The sequence below is a fragment of the Equus asinus genome, chromosome 1 (genome assembly GCF_041296235.1).
Source record: "Equus asinus isolate D_3611 breed Donkey chromosome 1, EquAss-T2T_v2, whole genome shotgun sequence".
NCBI lineage: Eukaryota > Metazoa > Chordata > Mammalia > Perissodactyla > Equidae > Equus > Equus asinus.
Genome location: NC_091790.1, coordinates 135,766,496 through 135,786,892, shown reverse-complemented (window position 1 = coordinate 135,786,892; position 20,397 = coordinate 135,766,496). Strand labels below are relative to the sequence as shown.

At 36.5% G+C, this 20,397-nt stretch overlaps 1 protein-coding gene across 4 annotated transcripts in view; it reads right to left on the bottom strand.

Annotated features, from left to right (window-relative positions):
* Positions 1 to 20,397, bottom strand: part of ANKIB1 (ankyrin repeat and IBR domain containing 1) — a 135,507-nt gene that overhangs the window by 22,911 nt on the left and 92,199 nt on the right. For all 4 annotated transcript variants that reach the window (XM_014842944.3, XM_014842945.3, XM_070508332.1 and 1 more), the window contains 3 exons: positions 17,383 to 17,527; positions 14,426 to 14,592; positions 6,046 to 6,134 (listed from right to left, as the gene is read on the bottom strand). In XM_014842944.3, the coding sequence (XP_014698430.1) occupies positions 6,046 to 6,134; positions 14,426 to 14,592; positions 17,383 to 17,527 (401 nt within the window). The remainder of the gene's footprint in view (positions 1 to 6,045; positions 6,135 to 14,425; positions 14,593 to 17,382; positions 17,528 to 20,397) is intronic.

The following is a 20,397-nucleotide window of genomic DNA, read 5'->3' as shown; positions in this document are numbered from 1 at the left end:
CCTGGCCCCCAGTGGAGAGAGTTAGGGGCTGGAGAGAGTTCTAGATGCACAATTAAAAAATTATTGAGCCAGTCCTAATGGCCTAGTTGTTGAAGTTTGGCGCGCTCCACTTCAGTGGCCTGGATTCGGTTCCCAGGCACAAAGCCACACCACTCGTCAATGAGTAGCCATGTTGTGGTGGCGACTCACATAGAAGAACTAGAAGGACTTACAACTAGAATATACAACTACGTATTGGGGCTTTGGGGGGGTAAAAAAAAGAGGAAGATTGGTAACAGATGTTAGCTCAGGGTGAATCTTTCGCAGAAAAAGAAAAAGTTATTTTTTCCTGCAAGAATGTCAGTAACCAACTTTGTTTTGTTTTGTTTTCTTTCTTTTTTTTTGTGAGGAAGATTGGCTCTGAGCTAACATCCATTGCCAATCTTCCTCTTTTTGCTTGAGGAACATTGTGTCACTGAGCTAACATCTGTGGCAGTCTTCCTCTGTTTTATGTGGGATGCCTCCAGAGTGAGGCTTGATGAGCAGTGCTAGGTCCGCATCCGGGATCCGAACCTGTGAACCTTGGGCCACCGAAGCAGAGTGCACGAACTTAACCACTACACCCTCGAGCTGGCCCATTTTCTTTTCTTTTTTATCTCTAAGTGCACAGGGAAGCCCTATGTTTTCTTTACTGAAAGACATGTCCGAAAATCACTTTGGAATAATTGAAAGTGGCCCATTCAATCAAGGGCTTGATTATGTGCCAGTCCTCTCAGAAGGGTGGGAAAGGGGTTAGCCCTCAGTAGAAAGAAGCTGAGAAATCAGACTCTTTGAGTTTTAAAGTTTAAAAGGAAAAGTTACCCAACTCCCAGATATAAATCCCTGGAGAGGGAAGGGGGTCAAAGGTTTGGGCTGACTGACCCCTGGGAAGTGGCTCTGTATATGAACTGGAAGAGCTGAGCACCAGGAGTGGCCCTTTAATGGAGTCTAGCAGTGGAGGAATGGGGCCATCGTGCTGCAAGGAACCCCAGGTGCCTACCTACTTAAGTCTGTGTCAACAACAGAACAGCAGCTACTGCTGGACTGTAAAGTACTGGTCTTCAATTCTACTAGCAGAGAGAAACAATAGCAGTAATGAACTGAGCAGATGCCACTACAGTTCTAAACCCATTTGGTAGAAGATTGTTTGTTTAGTGTGTCAGCAGAGAGAATTTTGAGATAATTTGGTGGAGAACAAGAATTTCAGAAGGAATTTACTATATATATGGCTAATAAGATCAAGCTGTGGCAATAATGCTGTTTACAAACAGTATTTATTGCTATAAAACCTAATCACTAAATACAATTTAGTCTAATTTTTATTTGAAAGTAGTGGCCTTTCTCCTCCCTTCAGCATCAACATTATTTTTAGCTCAGAGGCTCTCACATATTCTTATGACCTTTATTGTCCATTGTTATAATAAATAAAGCACAAAGCCACTAAAACAAAGCAGCTGTGTGGCCTGCAACATCACAGTTTTTTTCCCTCCCACCCTTTAAGAGAAAGCTAGTTTCTAACTGCATGCTAGTGGATTGCATGAAGTAAATCATGCTCAGAAAATAACGATTACTACAACAAAAACTTGTGCTGGAAAAAATGTCTTCACTTCCAGTGTTCTGAACATGAACATTTCATACATCTGTTCTTAATATCTGCAATACCTTATCTGCCTTCAATTTACCTGATGAATCTTTTTCACCCCTACTGAGTTCCAGATTCTTCCCTTCACTTCAGTTATATGTCTATTGTATCTTGATCTTCTTTCCTTAATAATCTAATTTGTTTAGGTCTCTTTGTAAGAAATGTTAACTTCACTTAGTCAGGTATTAGAGTATAACAGAATCTAAGCTCTATTAGTAGAGTCAACATGTATGCAAGTGAAAACAAAGTTGCTTTTAAAGACTGAATTCTTAAAAAGACTATTTGAATTCTATTCAACAACCATTTACTGAGTATGTACCATGAAAAACTGGTCTGAAAATTTCATAAATTAACCACCATTTCACAGAAAATACAATCATTCCTTCCTCCTGCTCTGATTAGACACAAGAGAGGCAGTTTTAGTGCTTAAAAACAGTATTGAACCTTTATATGGAAATAATTCTTTGAACTGACCTCATTATATTTTCTAATACTTTTTCTCATTAACCAGATTTTGTCACTCCTTTTGAGTCTCATAATTCAAAGACTGAAAACTGGGCATAAGGGAGAAACTATCTTATGAATCTAGAAGATTGGTTGAAAATGCTTATGCCAAAGATACGTGACTATGAGCCAAAGTAATACGCAAACTCAACAAAGCATTTAATCATACTTTTCTTCTTTGAAATATCACTTTTGTAGGTTTAATGATTATGTTCTACTTAAGTATGACAGTTGGCCTATTCTTGTTTGCTTTAAGCCTCACTCTAAATTTCACAAACTTAAGTGGCCATTAATAGTAGTCGACAGGTCACCACCTTTCAGTATGGAAGACAGTGAGAACACTCCTAGGTTTTCCACAGCAACTGGGAATTTTCCCTGCAGTCTTGCCTTTGGCTCCTTCTCTGGCAGACCTCTTCTCAGGTGTCCTCACTCACTGCCTCCTGTCCAGTTTTCTAGAGTTCTTCCATCTTTCTGAATTAAAATCCTATTTGGGACTCTGAGAGTGCTCTGCTCTTCAGTTTTTAACTGATGTCTCCCTATCTCTGGCCGCTAGAAGTAACCATGTATACACCATATATACCATTTTCTAGTTCTTCTATTTCTTTTCTGTCCTCATTATCAGGATCATTACCATATGCAAGGATATTCTGTCACAGTCCCACCAATAATTTGTGCTTACTAGCCAGGTCGTTTTCCCTCTCCTTCCCTGGTAAAAACTTACTAGTGGGTACAGAATGATTGATCCAATTTTATAACGATAAGGGATAACTAAAAATAATCATCCATTTCAAAATACTTGCTTTATATCTCAAAATCAGACACTCTGGCCATTTTCTACTCAAGAATTAAATCATATACTGTACTAATTACTTCTTGTGGTGCATTATCTAGGCAACCGGTAAGTATACTCGATATACAACTTAATAAAATTACATCTTAACTCTCCTGTATCATCTCTCCTCTCCCATCTGCACTGCCTCTGTCTTGTTCAAGTCCTCATGTCCTCTCATCTGGACATTCTGAAGTTGTCTCAGAAACGGTGTTCTTACATATTATCTGAATAGACCTTAATTCATCATCCATACTTCCGCCTGAGTGACCTTTTAAGTAAGCATCTTCAGTCATCACTCTCCTACTAAAAATTCCTTTTCAGTTTTTCAAGATAAAGTCAGATCTCCCAGCACTGAATAGAACCCCCACCCTTGACACACGATTTGGACTTCTGCCTGTGAAGTCTCATCTCTTTCTGCACCTTCCTTTACCCTGGGTGTACTGACTTATTTACAGTCCTTGAATATGCCATGCTGCTTCACAGCCCTGCTTCACCCTAGGCCTGGAATGTCCTTCCTATTCTGGTCTCTGTGAAGAAGATCAGCTTTCAAAATGCAGCTTATGCATCAATTCTTTGAAGAAGCTTTTCCTAACCCTCTCTTGGAGAGAACTGATCTCTTCCTCCTTTGTCCCTCCCCTCCCTTACAATGTGAAACAGGCACATTGTTCTCTCATAGCATTTATAATCCTCTTGTTTCGTAGTTTTCTATATAGCTGTGTCCATCTCTAAAACGTACATTTCAAGAGCATACAGGGCCTCTTATTTCTGTATTCTAACATAAAATAGCACTCAATAAATGTTAAATACATAATGAAGATATCGTTTAAAAGCAACAAGTTACTCCTAAGTTTTCTCAGTATCTTCTCTGAGTTGCAGACAAATACTTCTAAATTCCCACTAGACATCTCCACACACATCCTGCAACTACCTCAAATTCAAATGTCCACAACAAAATTCATTATTTTCCCCTGAAAGTTACTTCTACTTTTGAATTTCCCAAGTTGACCAATGACATCATGATCTACTTTCCCATCCAAACTAAAAATTCCTCTTCCTACTTCTGGTCTGTTTCTCCTTCAGTCTACCCTGCCTAATCATCAGTTATCTGCATAAAAACATCTCTGTTCATGCCACTTCCCTACTTAAAAAATGCATTCTATAGCTTATGCTGTTAATAGGATAAACTCAGATAATTTGGCAAGAACTCTCACAATCTGGCAACACCCACCTTTCCAGCCTATTCTCTTGCAAATTTTTCCCATGGACCTTGACTTTAAGCTCCATAGAAATGTATAAAGCAATGTAGGTAGGTGGGCAATAGCAAGCTTCTCTAACAGAAATATAGATATTTCTAGGTGTGAGAAGCAGGGGAAAAAAAGCAAAATCTAATTGTCTTACCATGTTCAAAGGAGTTACAGGATAATGAGATTAATCTATTTATGAAACTCACACACATATACAGACCAATACACATCAGGGAAATAGGGAAAATGTGTGGGTGTCAAGAGAGCAATGGCAAGCTATGCCGGGCATTCAAGAGAGACACAATGAACCTGGGGAACAAGAACAATCTATACAGGTGTTTTTGATTTGGGAAGTACCTCGCACTTAGCAGATACTCTGAAAAAAATATTATTGGTTAAATGATGAATTTATAAGTGAGAAGTATTTAATCAGACCTTGTCATAAAATATCCTAAGATTATCTATTCCCTTTGCTCCTGGATAAGGAACGTGAAGTTTCTGATCACGTGAAAGGTACCTCCCTCATTATCAATTAATAAACTGGTATTCTGATTTACACAGCAGTCTCTTCCTCATGGATCTGAACTACCCTGAGTCAGTGCACAAAATGAATCTCGTGAATCTAAAATGCTGAGGATCAGCTCCCAGATAACAGTATATTGCCCGATATAACGCAAGTCTTTAAGGTCTCACACCTGCCAGCCAATCACTCCCAGTGTCACTTCAGCTGCTGACAGGAATACCTGCTACATCCTTGCCTCTGCAGATATGCTAAAACCCAATTCATAGCTTACTGCTTTCAGGAGGATTCTCTGACACACCCTCCCGACCTGATTTAGTTTTTGTTTTTGTACTCTCATCTTTACCCAACTATATTAGTTATCATAAGACAGTGTAAAGATCTGACTGCTTCCCTTCTAGCCTCTGCACTCTTTGAAGGCCGGCATCATCTTTCTTACTTGCTTTGCTCATAATAAGTGTAGATTCATTGAGTGAATTCTCAATCCTGATTTGCAATATCTCAAACTAAATCCATTATCTAAAAGTTAAAAAAACTAAACTAATTTTGATTTATATTAACTTGAAAGAAAACAGCAGTCATAAAACACTTCAGGGGATGAGAAATTATTGCAAAGCAGATATGGTTACTTGATAAATGCAGGAATTGCTATTAGGAAGGTTAATTCAAACCCATTCTGTTTACCAGGCACATGCCCTGTATCACTCAATCCAACCTAAGTGTTAGCTTCCTCATCTGTAAAAAGGGATTATTAACATCAATCTCATAGCATTTCTGTGAGGATTAACAGAGATAATGTACTTGCAGAAGTCTCAGTAAAAATAGTTACAGACATGGCATTCAATATAAGTAAATCTACGGAACCACATAATAGCAAGAAATTAACTTGTCTCATCCTCCTCTGGAAGCTTCCAGGGAAATAAGAAGCTTCCTCCCACTACAGATCATACATTTCTTCCCATAAAGTACAGAAAAGCTAGGTGGGCCAGCCAAGGATAAAAGGGAAGAGCTGTAGGAGTGGGGCTTAAATGTGACCCCTGTTTACTGGGTTTATCTTAGGCTAGAAAACAAGTCAGTCAGAAACATGGAACCTGTCTATGATTCCCCCTTGCAAAACCCCCGTGATCTCCAAAAGGATGTTGCTTAGAGGGGTGATTTTAAACAGAGGAGCCTAGCATTAACAAACCTGAGAACTTCTTAAGTGAAGACTCTAAGAAATATGACCACATTATATTTTGCATGCTATTAGAAAATACGTAGCATAGCTATCTAAAATTCTTCTTACGTTCTTCTGGTTTCATTTCAGTTATTTTTTGCAACCAGTTTTTCCACGTTTGGCAGTCACAAGGCTCATGTGCTTCACCAAGGCACTCCCTAAAGAAGAAAACACAGAAAAGGCAATTTTAAAATATTCTTCATCAACATCAAGGTAAAAGAATAGATGGGAAGTACTCTGCCAGTTTCAAAGTTGAGAAAACTGAGGCACAGTGACTACTGAAAGATGAAGCATTTCAATAGAGGAACTGAAAACATGATTCCAAAGCTTGATACTACCAAATCAGGTTTTTTTAAATCAGTACATTCATTTATACATTTTAAAAAGTTCCAAATAGATTATTTAATATTGATAATTTAGTTTTGCATGCCTTAAGAGCTGTAAAATATTTTTACCAATTAGCTTCTGTTCTCATTAATACTTTAAATTCTTGCAACTCAAAGTGTGGCTAGCAGCATTGCCATTACTCTGGAGCTTGTTTAAACATGCAGAAGAGCAGGCCCCATGAGACCTTTGACTAGAACCTGCATTTTATCAAAATTACCACATGACTCTTCTGCATTTTAAAGTTTGAGAGGGGCTGGCCCCATGGCCAAGTGGTTAAGTTCACATGCTCCACTTCGGCGGCCCAGGGTTTTGCTGGTTTGGATCCTGGGTGCGGACATGGCACCACTCGTCAGGCCATGCTGAGGCGGTGTCCCACATGACACAACTAGAAGGACCCACAACTAAAAAGAAAAAATACAACTATGTACCGGGGGGGCTTTGGGGAGAAAAAGGAAAAATAAAATCTTAAAAAAAAAAAAGAAAGATAAAGTTTGAGAAATATTGTTTTACAACCCCTTCTTGTCATTACTTTTACCTCTGAATCCCCAAGTAATAGCCAGGGCAATCTAATTTACTTTTGAGTTTCACAAATTCCAATTTTCTGTTTCATTGGAATTCGGCAAATTTTGATTCAAATAAATAAAAACATGTCAATTTATCATTTGTAACCTAATTTTATGTTCTTTCTATAGCTATATAAAAATGAAACATTAAAAAGGGCCTAAAGACTTTACAAATTATTTTAATTCAGTATGATGCTATATTCTGTAGTACAAAGCTAATTATTACAGTTAATAGAATATCATTATGGGGGAGAAAAACCTAATCTGTAGGTGCCATCACCATCATCATTATCCATTATCATGTGTTATTTTAAACAAAGATCATATTTGCAAAGTTTAAGTTGTCAAGAAGACACACCTACAGACTCAGTAGTCTTATAAACTAAGAAGTAACATCTGACTACGTTAAGAATGCATCAATTCTACTTCATACCCATTAGGATGGCTACTATTAAAAAAATGGAAAATAAGTGTTGGGGAGGATGTGGAAAAATTGGAACCCTTGTGCATTTCTGGCAGGAATGTAAAACAACACAGCTGCTATGGAAAGCAGTTTGGTGGTTCCTCAAAATGTTAAACACAGAATTATCACACAAGCTAGCAATTCTACACCTACATATATATCTAAAAGAATTGAAAGAAAGGACTCAAACTTTTACACTAATGTTCATAACAGCATTATTCACAATAGTCAAAAGATGGGAATAACCCAAGTGTCCAGTGACAGATGAATAGATAAACAAAACATGGTATATGCACACACAATGGAATTAGCCATAAAAAAATGAAATTCTGATACATGCTACAACATGGATGAATCTTGAGAGATTATGCTAAGTGAAATAAGCCAGACACAAAAGGACAAATATTAGATGATTCCACTTATATTAAATATCTAGAATAGGGGAACTCAGAGAGACGGAAAGTAGAATGGTGACTACCAGTGGCTGAGGGGAGGAAAGATGGGGAATTATTCCTCAATGGTCAAAGAGTTTCTATTTGGGATGATGAAAAAGTTCTGAAAATGGATAGGGGTGATAGCTGTATAACATTATGAATGTACTTAATACCACTGAATTGTATACTTACAAATGGTTTAAAGGAAAAAAAAAAGTACCAGTTATCTTGAAAGAGTAAATTAATTTCCTTAAATTCCTGACGTGACCAAATCTGGCATTTGGGAAATTTTTTCCATAACTGCAGTTTTATAGAGTTCCTTAGCAACTCAGTGGTAACTTAACAGTCATTAAAAAAATATTGGGTTGATTAAAAATGTAAGTAGATATATCAGATTCACTTTAGCACACATTAAAATCAACTCTGCTTTCCAGAAAAGTAAGGGATATCTGTGATAACTGTTAATTTTAATTTGGCACATATACTAGCAGACACCAGAGTAAGAAATATGCTACAGATCTAGGAACAGTGTTTCCATATGGTGCTTGAGAATACATGTAAGAATATAGAATCTATATTTCTCATGGCTCTCAAAAAAAATTAAGGTACAAAATAGCCTTATATATTGGCAGTACCTAAAACAAAAAAAATGAAGTCAATAAAATAAATTATTTCCATTAAGTTTAAGATTTTTCCCCCTTGGAGATTAAATGGTGTATTCAGTATTTTTTTCCCTAGTAGAACCAATCCCAGTATGACCGGCTGTGCTGTCAACATTTTCTGACAGAAGCAAGAAAATAATCATGGAGGAAAAAAACCCCAATGTTTTCAAATAGAGTCTGAAAAAATAAATGCCATTCAAAAGGCCATAATTGCTTATCAGTGTGCTTGGTTCACTGAGGTTGTTGCATTAGACAGCAACAGAAGATTTTCTTTTCCAGAACCTCACAGGAGGCCATAGACCTGCTGCCTCCTCAGGTGCTAGCCCCATCAGTAGGATCACTTCTGGGTGTTATAACTGGTTGGCTCAGTTTCCACTAGTTTCCAATGCAATGCTAAGAGTGAGTATAAAAAGGAGAAGCTTATAACTAAAGGAGAAGCCAGAGAAAGAACTATAAATTAGAAAGAGAGGTAGAGGTTGCCATTTAATACTAGTAAGTATCCTCGAAAACTAAGGCATCTGAGAAAATAAGTCCAAACTTCTTCAAAGTATGGTAATAACTATGATATGAGACATAAGAGGTGATTGATAATCTGGATTATAGAATGTGTAGGGAGAGAGGTTATTCCAAGTGAAGTAATGAAGATACTGGAATGTTCTATAAATACTGGAAAGCTCAATTCCTGAATAAAGTTTTAACCAAGACACCAATGACTGATGACAAGTATTCTGACAGACCTGGTATCTGTTGTAGAGACTGCATCTCAAAATGTCACTAAAAACAAGTAAATGGGGAGAGTAATTTTGGCACATAGTCAACTGAAATTTATCGACACCAATAGAGGGGGTTCATTCAGGGAAAAAAAGTGCCTGGTAAGAAATTACAAAGAAAAAAAAAAACGGTTGTCTAACCTAAAATCAACCCTGTCCAAATATGATAGTTAATTAATATCAAGAGATCAAGGGATGGCTCTTTCCTTGAAAATGTGTCAATACGCACAACTGTTGGCAGGAATATACAGTGGCTCCAAAGCATTCTGGAAAAGGAAAAATCTACTAATGTTTCATTACTTGACAGAAGAAATTCCTATTAAGAAGTCAGCAATTTCAGTTCACTGCCATTTTAGAACTTTGTTAATGAGCACTCCTGAGTGAATAAGTAGAAATGCTCATTTTGATTCTCCTCTTTAGCTTTCTCCCCTAATTAACAAATCAACCAAAAAAATTTTTTTTAAAGTTAACATTTTTGAGTATACCAGGCAATGATCTAAATACCTTACCTTACACGTACTGATTCATTTAATCTACGTGACAACTCTTTGAAATTGGTACTATTTATCCCCATTTTACATGCACAGAGAGGTTAAGTAATCTGCAAAGTAGCAAGTGGATGAGCTAAGATTTGAAGCCAAAAAGTATGTCTTTGGAACTAGCACATTTTATGCTGACTGTCTCAGATACGATGGCTTCTACTGGGTTACCGTTATTGTAAGAGAGGATGCTTATCACCAAGTCACACAGGTAGTTAGTTAGTGGCAGAGCTAAGTCTCAAAAGCAGGTCCTGTGGGTCTCCAGATTAATGTCAATCTTGTGCTCTATTGAAACTTGATAAACTGAACTCTCAAGCAGTATTTATTTAGATGGATATGCTACGTTGTATAGAGTAGACATGATATTTAAACAGGGCCTTAGGATTGATATTTATCAAATAAATAGCAACATGTTTTCATTTCTGGGCCGAGGAAGAGCTGGGGAATGTTCTGCTAGTTGGGAGAATTCTTTTTTTCTGGAAAAAACCACTTTTTTTCCCAGAACCAGGGCTATTTAGCTAAGGGTCTGAGACTCTGATTTTGCAAGAGATGATGAGACTCAAGTATTAAATCCAAAAAGAAGGACAACTTCATTTGTTTTGCCCAGAGGACTCTTAGAGAGTCACTTTGCCTGTGAAGTCTGTGGAGGAGATGAAGCATGAAACTACTGCTTTAACTCAATCAAGATTCATGATCCTAACAAGGGAGTAGGTGTTATCAAAATCCTTATTGTGGGTATTGGAGGAAAACAGAATGAATTGATGACAATTTTAATGCAAAGACATTGACTTTCAAAGTTTCCTCAAATATTTGACAAGTCTGCACACGGTGCTCTGATTCACTGGAAACTTAAGTGGACTAGAAACCTGATAACTGTGATTTCTCACCAGGTGCATCACTGTAATGCAAACCATCCTATCAAGGGTTCAAACTTGTTTCGTGGTGGTGTTGACACTATTTTAAAGGCTTGTTTGTGTAGTTTCAGTAAATAAATGCTCCACAGCTGGGTGATATATTAAAAACCCCACCATATTATTATTTAGAATATTCTTGCCAGTCAACTTCAGTAAATAACTCTAAAATATGTTTGACTATCTATGGATTTAGAAAAGATCAATTTCAAGTAAGTTTCTCAGTTTCCAATGGAGATATTGGTGATTAAAGGGACCAAGGGGGCACACTGAGGTGATACAGGAGAGAAATGACCACTATACCAGGTTAAATTTGAGGTCTTCTTCTCATAAATTAGGATTTTGGTGGCCAAGAAATATTTCTGACAACAAATCTCTAAAAAGTTTCTTCAGAGAAGAAAGACTTTGTGTCAGCTCTGAGGGCAGTGAAGTTACACAGTGGCATGTTCTACTTAATAAAAAGAAAAACAGAAGGGAAAGATCATTGGCTCAAGTGAGAGTCCAGGTTTTGAACACTGTCTAGGGATAATACTATCAAGATCAGACAAATTGTAATTATACAGGCTAGGGGGAGAAAGCATCCTAGGTTCAGTTACTAAAGGCACAGAACTGGTTGATAAACAACTGAGAACAGAAAGGTCTATCCTGTGGTGGGAAGAGAGATGCCTACTCCTGCCTTCCCTACTAACAAGGAATATGTTCAGTTATATTCAGACAGACAAACCTTGGGGGTGGCTCTCAACTGATTCTGTCACATGCAGTTCTTAAAAAGAAGAAATTATCATTGCTCTCTCCTGTGGCTTTTGTAATCATTTTTAGAGAATATTTCTGAGTTTTTTGGGGAGAGAGAGAAGCAAACCCAGAATCACATGCCTTTATCTTATAAAGATCTCTCTTGCAAAGCTTCCTTTTGCATGAAGCAGATTTTGTTTCTCTTTTAAACACTAGATAAGGGCAGCAGAATTCTACTTAAAATTTCTTTTTAGAAAATTTTTACAATTTCTGATAATAGGCAAAGCTCTTATACTATAAGAATAAGAGTAGTAAGCTAAGAATGTAAAAACAGAGATTGTAAATTAATGCCTAGAGAGGTGAAGCAGATGATGTAAAAATCCTAGAATCTACAATATCATATACCTACATATACCAATCCTATAGCTTAATGAATATCAAAACTGAAAGGTAACAAGGTTAAGCTGAAGTACTTAAATCTGAGACTGCCTGTCACTGAAATCCATTCCTATTTCATTTAAGTCAAATTCTCTTTCCCTGAATTACTATGCCCAGAACATGATGATTCTATTTGCCAAGTTCTCTATTACCCTCATGAGTAGGAGAAAGACTAAATAATTACCAAATGTGACCTTGAATCCATGTGGCCATTCACAGATCCCTTGAACTAGGATAAAATTTAAAGTACAGCATGTGATCTTGGCATATAGTCTTCAATGGATCTCGAGTATAACCAGCCTAATATTTTGGAGGTGTGAGAAAGAGTAAGCTGACATATTTCTCCAAACATTGGTCTAGAAATGTACAGTTAATAGCATCATACATATGTATAGACAAATATAGCTTTTAGAGTCTACCCTATATTAGTAGGTTTTTCCATTAGTTTCCTTATCTTCAGTCAAATCAAACTTAACTACTTGCAGTATACAAAGATAGGTGAGGAAAAATACAAGAAAGTCAAAGCTAATCTATAGTAAAAACTAGTAAAAGCTAGACCACAGAAACCATAGAGCTTAAGGAGATAATGCCAATCACAGGTTTTTATTTTCCCTTCAAAACTTTATTATTCTCTGATCCCAGCAAATTCTATCTTACCTTATAAACATTTTACTAATTTATATTTTCCATTTTTGTAGCCTCTCCACCAATCCTCTAAATCAGCCTTTTTGGCCTCTTACATAAAGCAGACAACTCAGAAAATGGTTTATGTGATAACTTTTCTCAGTTTCCCCAAGGATAGTACATAATTAGTACCATTCTAGATGTACTGGATGCATGCAATGGGGTGGTTAGGGCACTAGAGCTTTACTTTCTCAAGAAACACCACACTAACTCAGAAGAGGAAGAGCCTTTATTTTCTTACTTTAAGATTCTTACTCTATGGTAAAGTAGGTTCATATTCATCTAAGTGCCATTTATTTAGTGACAATTAAGCTCACGTGTATTCATTAACTCACTTTTCAATTCTGTAGCTGGATCCTTATCTCTTCTGGTGGGGTAGTGAGGTGGAGTCAGGAACCAACCAGCAAATAGTAAAACATGTAAAACTAAAAACTAGGAATTTGTCTTTTAAATGTTTTGAAAAATTAAGGTATGTGGATATAATCTATTATTCAGTATTTTCTTGCTGAGTGTGATTTAGCCATGAAAGTAGTAAACACGGTTTTCTGTTCATTAATCACTAAATTCAAGCACCTAGCACAGAAGCCTAGCAAATTTTTTCTGTAAAGGGCCAGGATAGTAAGTATTTTGGGTTTTGAGGGCCATACAGTCTCTTTCGTAACTAATCAACGTTGTGGTATCCTGAAAGTAGCCATAGACAATAGGTAAACAAATTGGCATGAATGGGTGTGGCTGTGTTCCAATAAAACTTTATTTTCAAAAACTGGTTTGGACGGTTGTTTGCTGACATCTGACCTAGAGCTCAGTGCTACATATAGGTTGGCAGTTGAAGAAATATCTTTACCTAATAATGATAATGATGATGAGCGTAAGAAATAGGTATTGCAAGGTAGGGATAGTTCCACGACTATGCCTTTTTACTATCTGGCAGTGCTACAATTTGATTTAGTTTCTGATAAGTAGGTAAGTAAAGAGTATAGATTTTTATTCATTTAAAGTATATCCTTGCATATGCGATTAATCTGGAAATGAGCAAAAAGCAGAAGAAATATTATTTCTTTTTCTGATCATTTAATCAACTAAAACAAAACAGTTAATTATCATTGAATCTACTCTGAGTAAAGCAGAATGCTGACGGCAGACAAACATACAGTCAAACGATTATACACAGTTACAAAGCCTATCCACTACTGATTGATCATCAGTTCATACCTAGTGAGTACTTATCAGACGCCAGAAATTAAACAAAACACAAGACACACAATTGGTTACTATCTAGGACTGTGCATTAGAATCACCTAAGAGCTTTTTTTGGGGGAGCTCCAATCCAAAACCTACTCAATCAAAATCTCACTTGTTGGGGCCTATGATGAAAATCTAGAAAAGCTGTCTTAGTAGTTTTGGGTATCCCTGGTTAAGAATCACTGCTAGAATCTTCTATTTAAAAAAAAAAGAGTAAACTCTAAACATTTTCTAATCTATAGTAAGCAATTTGGTATTAAAGTTTAAGTGCGTGGGCACTGGAATCAAAAAGAGCTAGGTTCTAATCCCATTTCCACCATTCCCTAGCTGCATAACCCTGGGCAACTTCTCCGTGCCTGAGTTTCCTTATCTGTAAAAATGGGATAATAACAGTACTCAACTCATAACCTTGTTGGGAAAATTCAATATATGAAAATATTTGGCATAGTACCTGGCACACATCAAGCACACAATAAATATAGACCATTACTACTTATACATTTTTTTAATTAATAAGAATGACATCAAACATACTACAATTTAAAGGTCTGATTCAAAGTACAAAGTCGCTTTAAAAACTGTTAGAAAGGTGATTAGGCTGATTCCAACTTGTCTTGTACTGACCAGCAGAAGAGGTGTCCTTTTCCACAGTCCACAGCCGGAGCTCTGAGCAAGGGGAAGCTCAGTGTATCAGACCCAGATGTATTTGACCCTTGTTTTGTTAGTCTGACTGCTCTTTCACAGCCTGGAGTGGGACACCATTTAATGGCAGGATTATTTTCAACAAAGGCCTGTTTAAACATCAATAACAAAACACAACAGAAAATACTTTAATTCCAAATTCGAATATAGAGTATACCCCTATGTCAATTTACTTTAAAGCAAAAGAAGAGCAAAATAAAAAATAAGTAGTAGTCAGTCTCAAGAAATACTTAAAATAGCACCAGAAAGTACAAAACAACTTAAAAAGAAGGAAAAAACTGGTAATTACCTTAGTAAGGATGTGATCTTCTATATTTATGTTTATATTTATATTTCACAAGGAGGTAAAAGACCTATACAATGAAAACTATAAGACATCACTAAAAGAAATTGATGATGACATAAAGAAATGGAAAGAGGGGCCAGCCCTGTGGTCAAGTGGTTAAGTTTGCACATTCCACTCTGGTGGTCTGAAGTTCGCCAGTTTGGATCCTGGGCGTGGATCTATGCACCACATATCAGGCCATGCTCTGGTGGCATCCCACATAGAGGAACTAGAATGACCTACAACTAGGATATACAACTATATAGTAGGGCTTTGGGGAGAAAAAAAAAAAGGAAGATTGGCAACAGATGTTAGTTTAGGGTCAATCTTCCTCACTAAAAAGAAAAAAAAGGAAGAGAAAGAAATGGAAAGATATTCCATGCACATGGACTGGAAGAATAAACATAGTTAAAATGTCCATACTACCTAAAGCAGTCTACAGATTCAATGCAATCTCAATCAGAATCACAGTGACATTCTTCATGGAAACAGAACAAAGAATCCTAAAATTCATATGGGACAACAAAAGACTCCAAACAGCTAAAGCAATCCTGAGAAAAAAGAATAAAGCTGGAAGCATCACAACCCCTGACTTCAAAATATACTACAAAGCTATAGTAATCCAAACAGCACGGTACTGGCACAAAAAACAGGCACACCAATGAATGGAACAGAACTGAAAGCCCAGAAATAAAACTACACATCTACGGACAGCTAATCTTTGACAAAGGAACTAAGAACATACAATGGAGAAAGGAGAGTCTCTTCAACAAATGGCATTGGGAAAACTGGACGGCCACATGCAAAAGAATGAAAGTAGACAATTATCTTTCACCATACACAAAAATAAGCTCAAAATGGCTTAAAGACTTGAAGGTAAGACCAGAAACTAAAACTGCTAGATGAAAATATAGGCAGTATACTCTTGGACATCAGTCTTAAAAGGATCTTTTTGAATATGTTGTCTACTCGGACAAGGGAAACAAAAGAAAAAATAAGCAAGTGGGACTTCATCAAGCTAAAGACCTTCTGCAAGGCAAAGTAATCCAGGAACAAAATGAAAAGATAACCCACCAACTGGGAGAAAATACTGGCAAATCATATATCCAACAAAGGGTTAATCTCCATAATACATAAAGAGCTCACACAACTCAACAACAAAAAACAAACAACTTGATAAAAAAATGGGCAGAGGATATGAACAGACATTTTTCTAAAGAAGATACACAGATGGCCCATAGACACATGAAAAGATGTTCAACATCACTAATCATCAGGGAAATGCAAATCAAAACTAGACTTGGATATCACCTTACACCCGCTTGAATGGCTATAATCACCAAGACAAAAAATAACAAGTGTCAGAGAGGTTGTGGAGAAAAGGGAACCCTCATACGCTACCGGTGGGAATACAAACTGGTGCAGCCACTATGGAAAACAGTATGGAGATTTCTCAAAAAATTAAAAATAGAAATATCATATGACCCAGCTATCCCACTACTGGGTATTTATCCAAAGAACTTGAAATCAATGATTCAAAGAGACTTATGAACCCTTGTGTTCATTGCTGCATTATTCACAATAGCCAAGACATGGAAGCAACCCGATTATCAACTGATAATTGGTTAAAGAAGATGTGGTGTACACAGACAATGGAATACTACTCAGTCATAAAAAAAAGATAAAATCATCCTTTTTGCAACAACATGGATGGATTGAGGGTAAGATGTTAAGTGAAATAAGCCAGACAGAGAAAGACAAACACTATATGATTTCACTCATATGTGGAAGATAAACAAATACATGAACAATGAGAACAGATTATTGGTTACCAGGGGGAAGGGGGTTAAGGGGTGGGCACAAGGAGTGAAGGAGCACATTTATATGGTGACTGACAAATAATAATGTACAACTGAAATTTTGCAATGTTATAAACTATTATGACCTCAATAAAAAAAAAAAGTCCATATATTAAGGTTTAAACTACAAAAAGCTGTAGAAGGCAGTTAAAATGTAACTGTTAAGTCACACAAAAAAGTAACTTGCATATGCTTCTGAATAACTTCTGAATGAAAATGAAGATAGGAAAAAAGATGAAATAAACATTGTAATCATTATATGAAACTATTATTTGAAATTAAAAAAATACATAAATTTTCAAATTGATAATCTTTAAAGCTAAATATTTAATTTAGGAGAGTAAAATATAATCTCTTGGAAAACTTAAAACACCTACTATGTACTTTGAACATTATCCTATCAATCAGTTATAAAAGTGCAATAGGCGATCAGTAAATAGTTCTGAGCAATAGTTTTATTTTTTTGGTAAACTACTACTTTAGCTTTTCACTTTCACTTCTATCATGATTATAAAATAACACTTTAGCTTAAAACTTTAATTAATGCCACATTCCTTTATGCAGTTTTCCTGAGACACAAAAGTCAGAGTCTATTATTTTAGTGTTTTCAAAAATAAAACAAAAAAATTAAAATCTGTTATATAGGTTTAATTAAATCAAAATTATGGAAATCAGACAGGTAATTGGCAGCATACCTTAATATCAAACTGTAGGTATCGTTTGTCCATCTCCTTAGAAACTACACTTTCTATGATATCCACAGGCACAAGTTGGAAGCAATCATATGCAGGGCAGAAAATGTTGTGAGCTTCACCTTCTTGAATTTTCAGATTCAAAAACCTATTAAAATGATCAATAGACAGAAAAAACATAAAGATATAATTTATTTGCATATTCTAAGAATTTTTTCTTTATGCTGAATTTTGTTAGAGTATAGTTAAAATAACATCACTGAACAGAGTGTGGAATATCACTGTAATACACTGATTTATATAATTCACAAACTATTCAACAATTACTACCTGTCCAACATTAATTTTATATATATACAAACATATATACATATATTTATATGTTTTATATGTTCATGGTTTGCTTTATCCTCTCTAAAAAGTTGAAACAATAGATTTATTTAATATTAAAAATTCAGAAATGAGTGGTTTAGAAATGTCATATTCAATTCTCAATATTCTCCACCTTCAAATAAAAGGGAGCAATTGAACAGAATTAAACCACAGATAATTTAACAGATTTTGGGGTTGCAGTGGAATATAGCATGCTTTTGTGAAGAAAAGGTTTTATGCTTATATTTCATTTAGATGAATATTAAAATGAGTTTCATGTACTACTCTAGGTACCCTAGTCGAGGTAGTAGGAGAAAGGTATCCTAGAAGGTGGCAGGAATCTTGACCAAGGTGAATTAAGAGGTTAAGAGCAGAATTTGAGTTAGAGAATACCAGATCTGCCCTAACAAGTTATATAATACTAATCAATTTATTTAACTGCTCTGTGCCTCAGTTTGACTATCTGTAAAATGGAGATAATAATACGCACTTCTCAGGGTTGTTATACAGATTATATGGTATCATGTTTTTGAAATATCTGCAAGGTGGCTGGCACAGAATAAGAATTCGTAAATTTCAGCATGGGTTTTATTGTTATTATTATTAATATTGCCTATGGAAAAACAAGAAACAAACTTTTGAAGTGTAGATTTAACACTTAAACCTAGAGAAGATAAACGGAAAATCAGGCAATTAAATCACCATTCTTGAGTCATCACCATAAACAGTTTGATTATTCCACTGCCTACAATATCTTTTTCCTTTAGTTCTCCAGTCTCTTAATTTAATTGCACTTAAAAATATCAAGCTTATAGGGGCTGGCCCCGTGGCCGAGTGGTTGGGTTCGCGCGCTCCGCTGCAGGCGGCCCAGTGTTTCGTCGGTTCGAATCCTGGGCGCAGACATGGCACTGCTCGTCAAACCACGCTGGGGCGGCGTCCCACATGCCACAACTGGAGGGACCCACAGCTAAGAATATGCAACTATGTACCGGGGGGCTTTGGGGAGAAAAAGGAAAAAAATAAAATCTTTAAAAAAAAAAAAAAAAGAATGGGTTTCTACATTTAAAAAAATAAAATAAAATAAAAAAATATCAAGCTTATTGAGATCTCATCAGATCTGCTGCCTTTACTCCATCTTTTTCCTCCACAATCTCATCTGGGCACTTCAGAGAAAACAGAGCCTCTCTTAACATCCTCCTTACCACACCTCAAATCTAGCCATATTAGCTATTTTTGCCTTCTTCCCTGTCACTTCAGTCAGAGGGCTTCCTCCTTTAGCCCCAGGCTATTCCTCAAATCCTCAGGCCAGCTCTGGGACTCACACTATCCGTTAACCTACTCTCTCTCTCTAATGGCTCTCATCCTTGGCACAATAAACATGCTCAAGTTTTTCCCATCCTGAAAACCCTTCTCAATCACATAACACGTTTTAGTTCCACTTTCCTTTTCTTTCACATCAAAGTTTCCTGACAAAACAATGATTTGTCATTCCTTCCCCAAGTCCATCCCATTCACTTCTCAACCTGTAACACTCTGGCTTCTATCAACTCTTCATTGAATGGCTGGCTTTCTACAAAGCCATTAAGATTACTCATTAGCCCAAATTATTCAAGGTTTCTCAGTTTTTACTTTCCTTTCATTTCTCTAGAGTATCCTACACTGATGAACAGTTCCTTCTTTCAGATTCTCTCTTCCCTCTGGCTTCTAGGACTTATTTTTTCCCCGGCATCCTTCTTCCCTCTGGTTGTTCCTTGTTCATCTTTTTCGCTATGCCTTTTACTCTTCTGATCACTTATATTTTACTGTTCCCTAGAGTTTTCATGCCCAAACTCTTCCCTTCCCATTCCATACAATTCCCCTGGGTGACCTAAATATGCCTAACTTAAACTACCACCTGTATGTCAATGACTCTGAAATTTAAAACCCAGATCTCCCTCCTTAGCTATAGATTTTGATTACACACACAATATTTTCATTTAAATATCCCATAGGCATTTTAAATTCAACATGTTTAAAATGTTCCCCTCTATTTTCAATATGATTTAAAAACCACACACTATTCACAAAACTCTGATTTATCCCAATAGAAGGGCATTCTGTACCTTAGTCACCAGTTAAAAAAATTACTTGTATTACTCTGTGTCAGGAGAAACAATTTGGCAGAAGTAAACATGGATGAAGCATTCAGGGGAAATGCTATAGAGTAGCAGTTCTCAAAGTGTGATCTGCAGAGCTGTGAGGGTTCCTGAGACTTTCCAGGGGGTTTATGAGGACAAAACTATTTTCATAATGGTTGAGTATTAAGACTTTGGTTGTTTTTTGGTTAAAACTGCAGCTGCCTTAGCATGAATCATGGCAGTGGCATTTTGTAGCCAAGTAGATTTTATATTCTTCACAGCTCCACACTTGTGGTTAAAAAAAAAAAAGCCAGGAGCCAGCCCAGTGGCACAGGGGTTAAGCTCACAGATCCGCTTAGGTGGCCCGGTGTTGGCTGGTTCGAATCTCAGGTGCGGACCTACCCACTGCTTGTCAAGCCATGCTGTGGCAGGCATCCCACATATAAAATAAAGGAAGGTGGGCATGGATGTTAGCTCAGGGCCAATCATCTTCAAAAAAACACACACACACAAACAACAAACAAAAAGC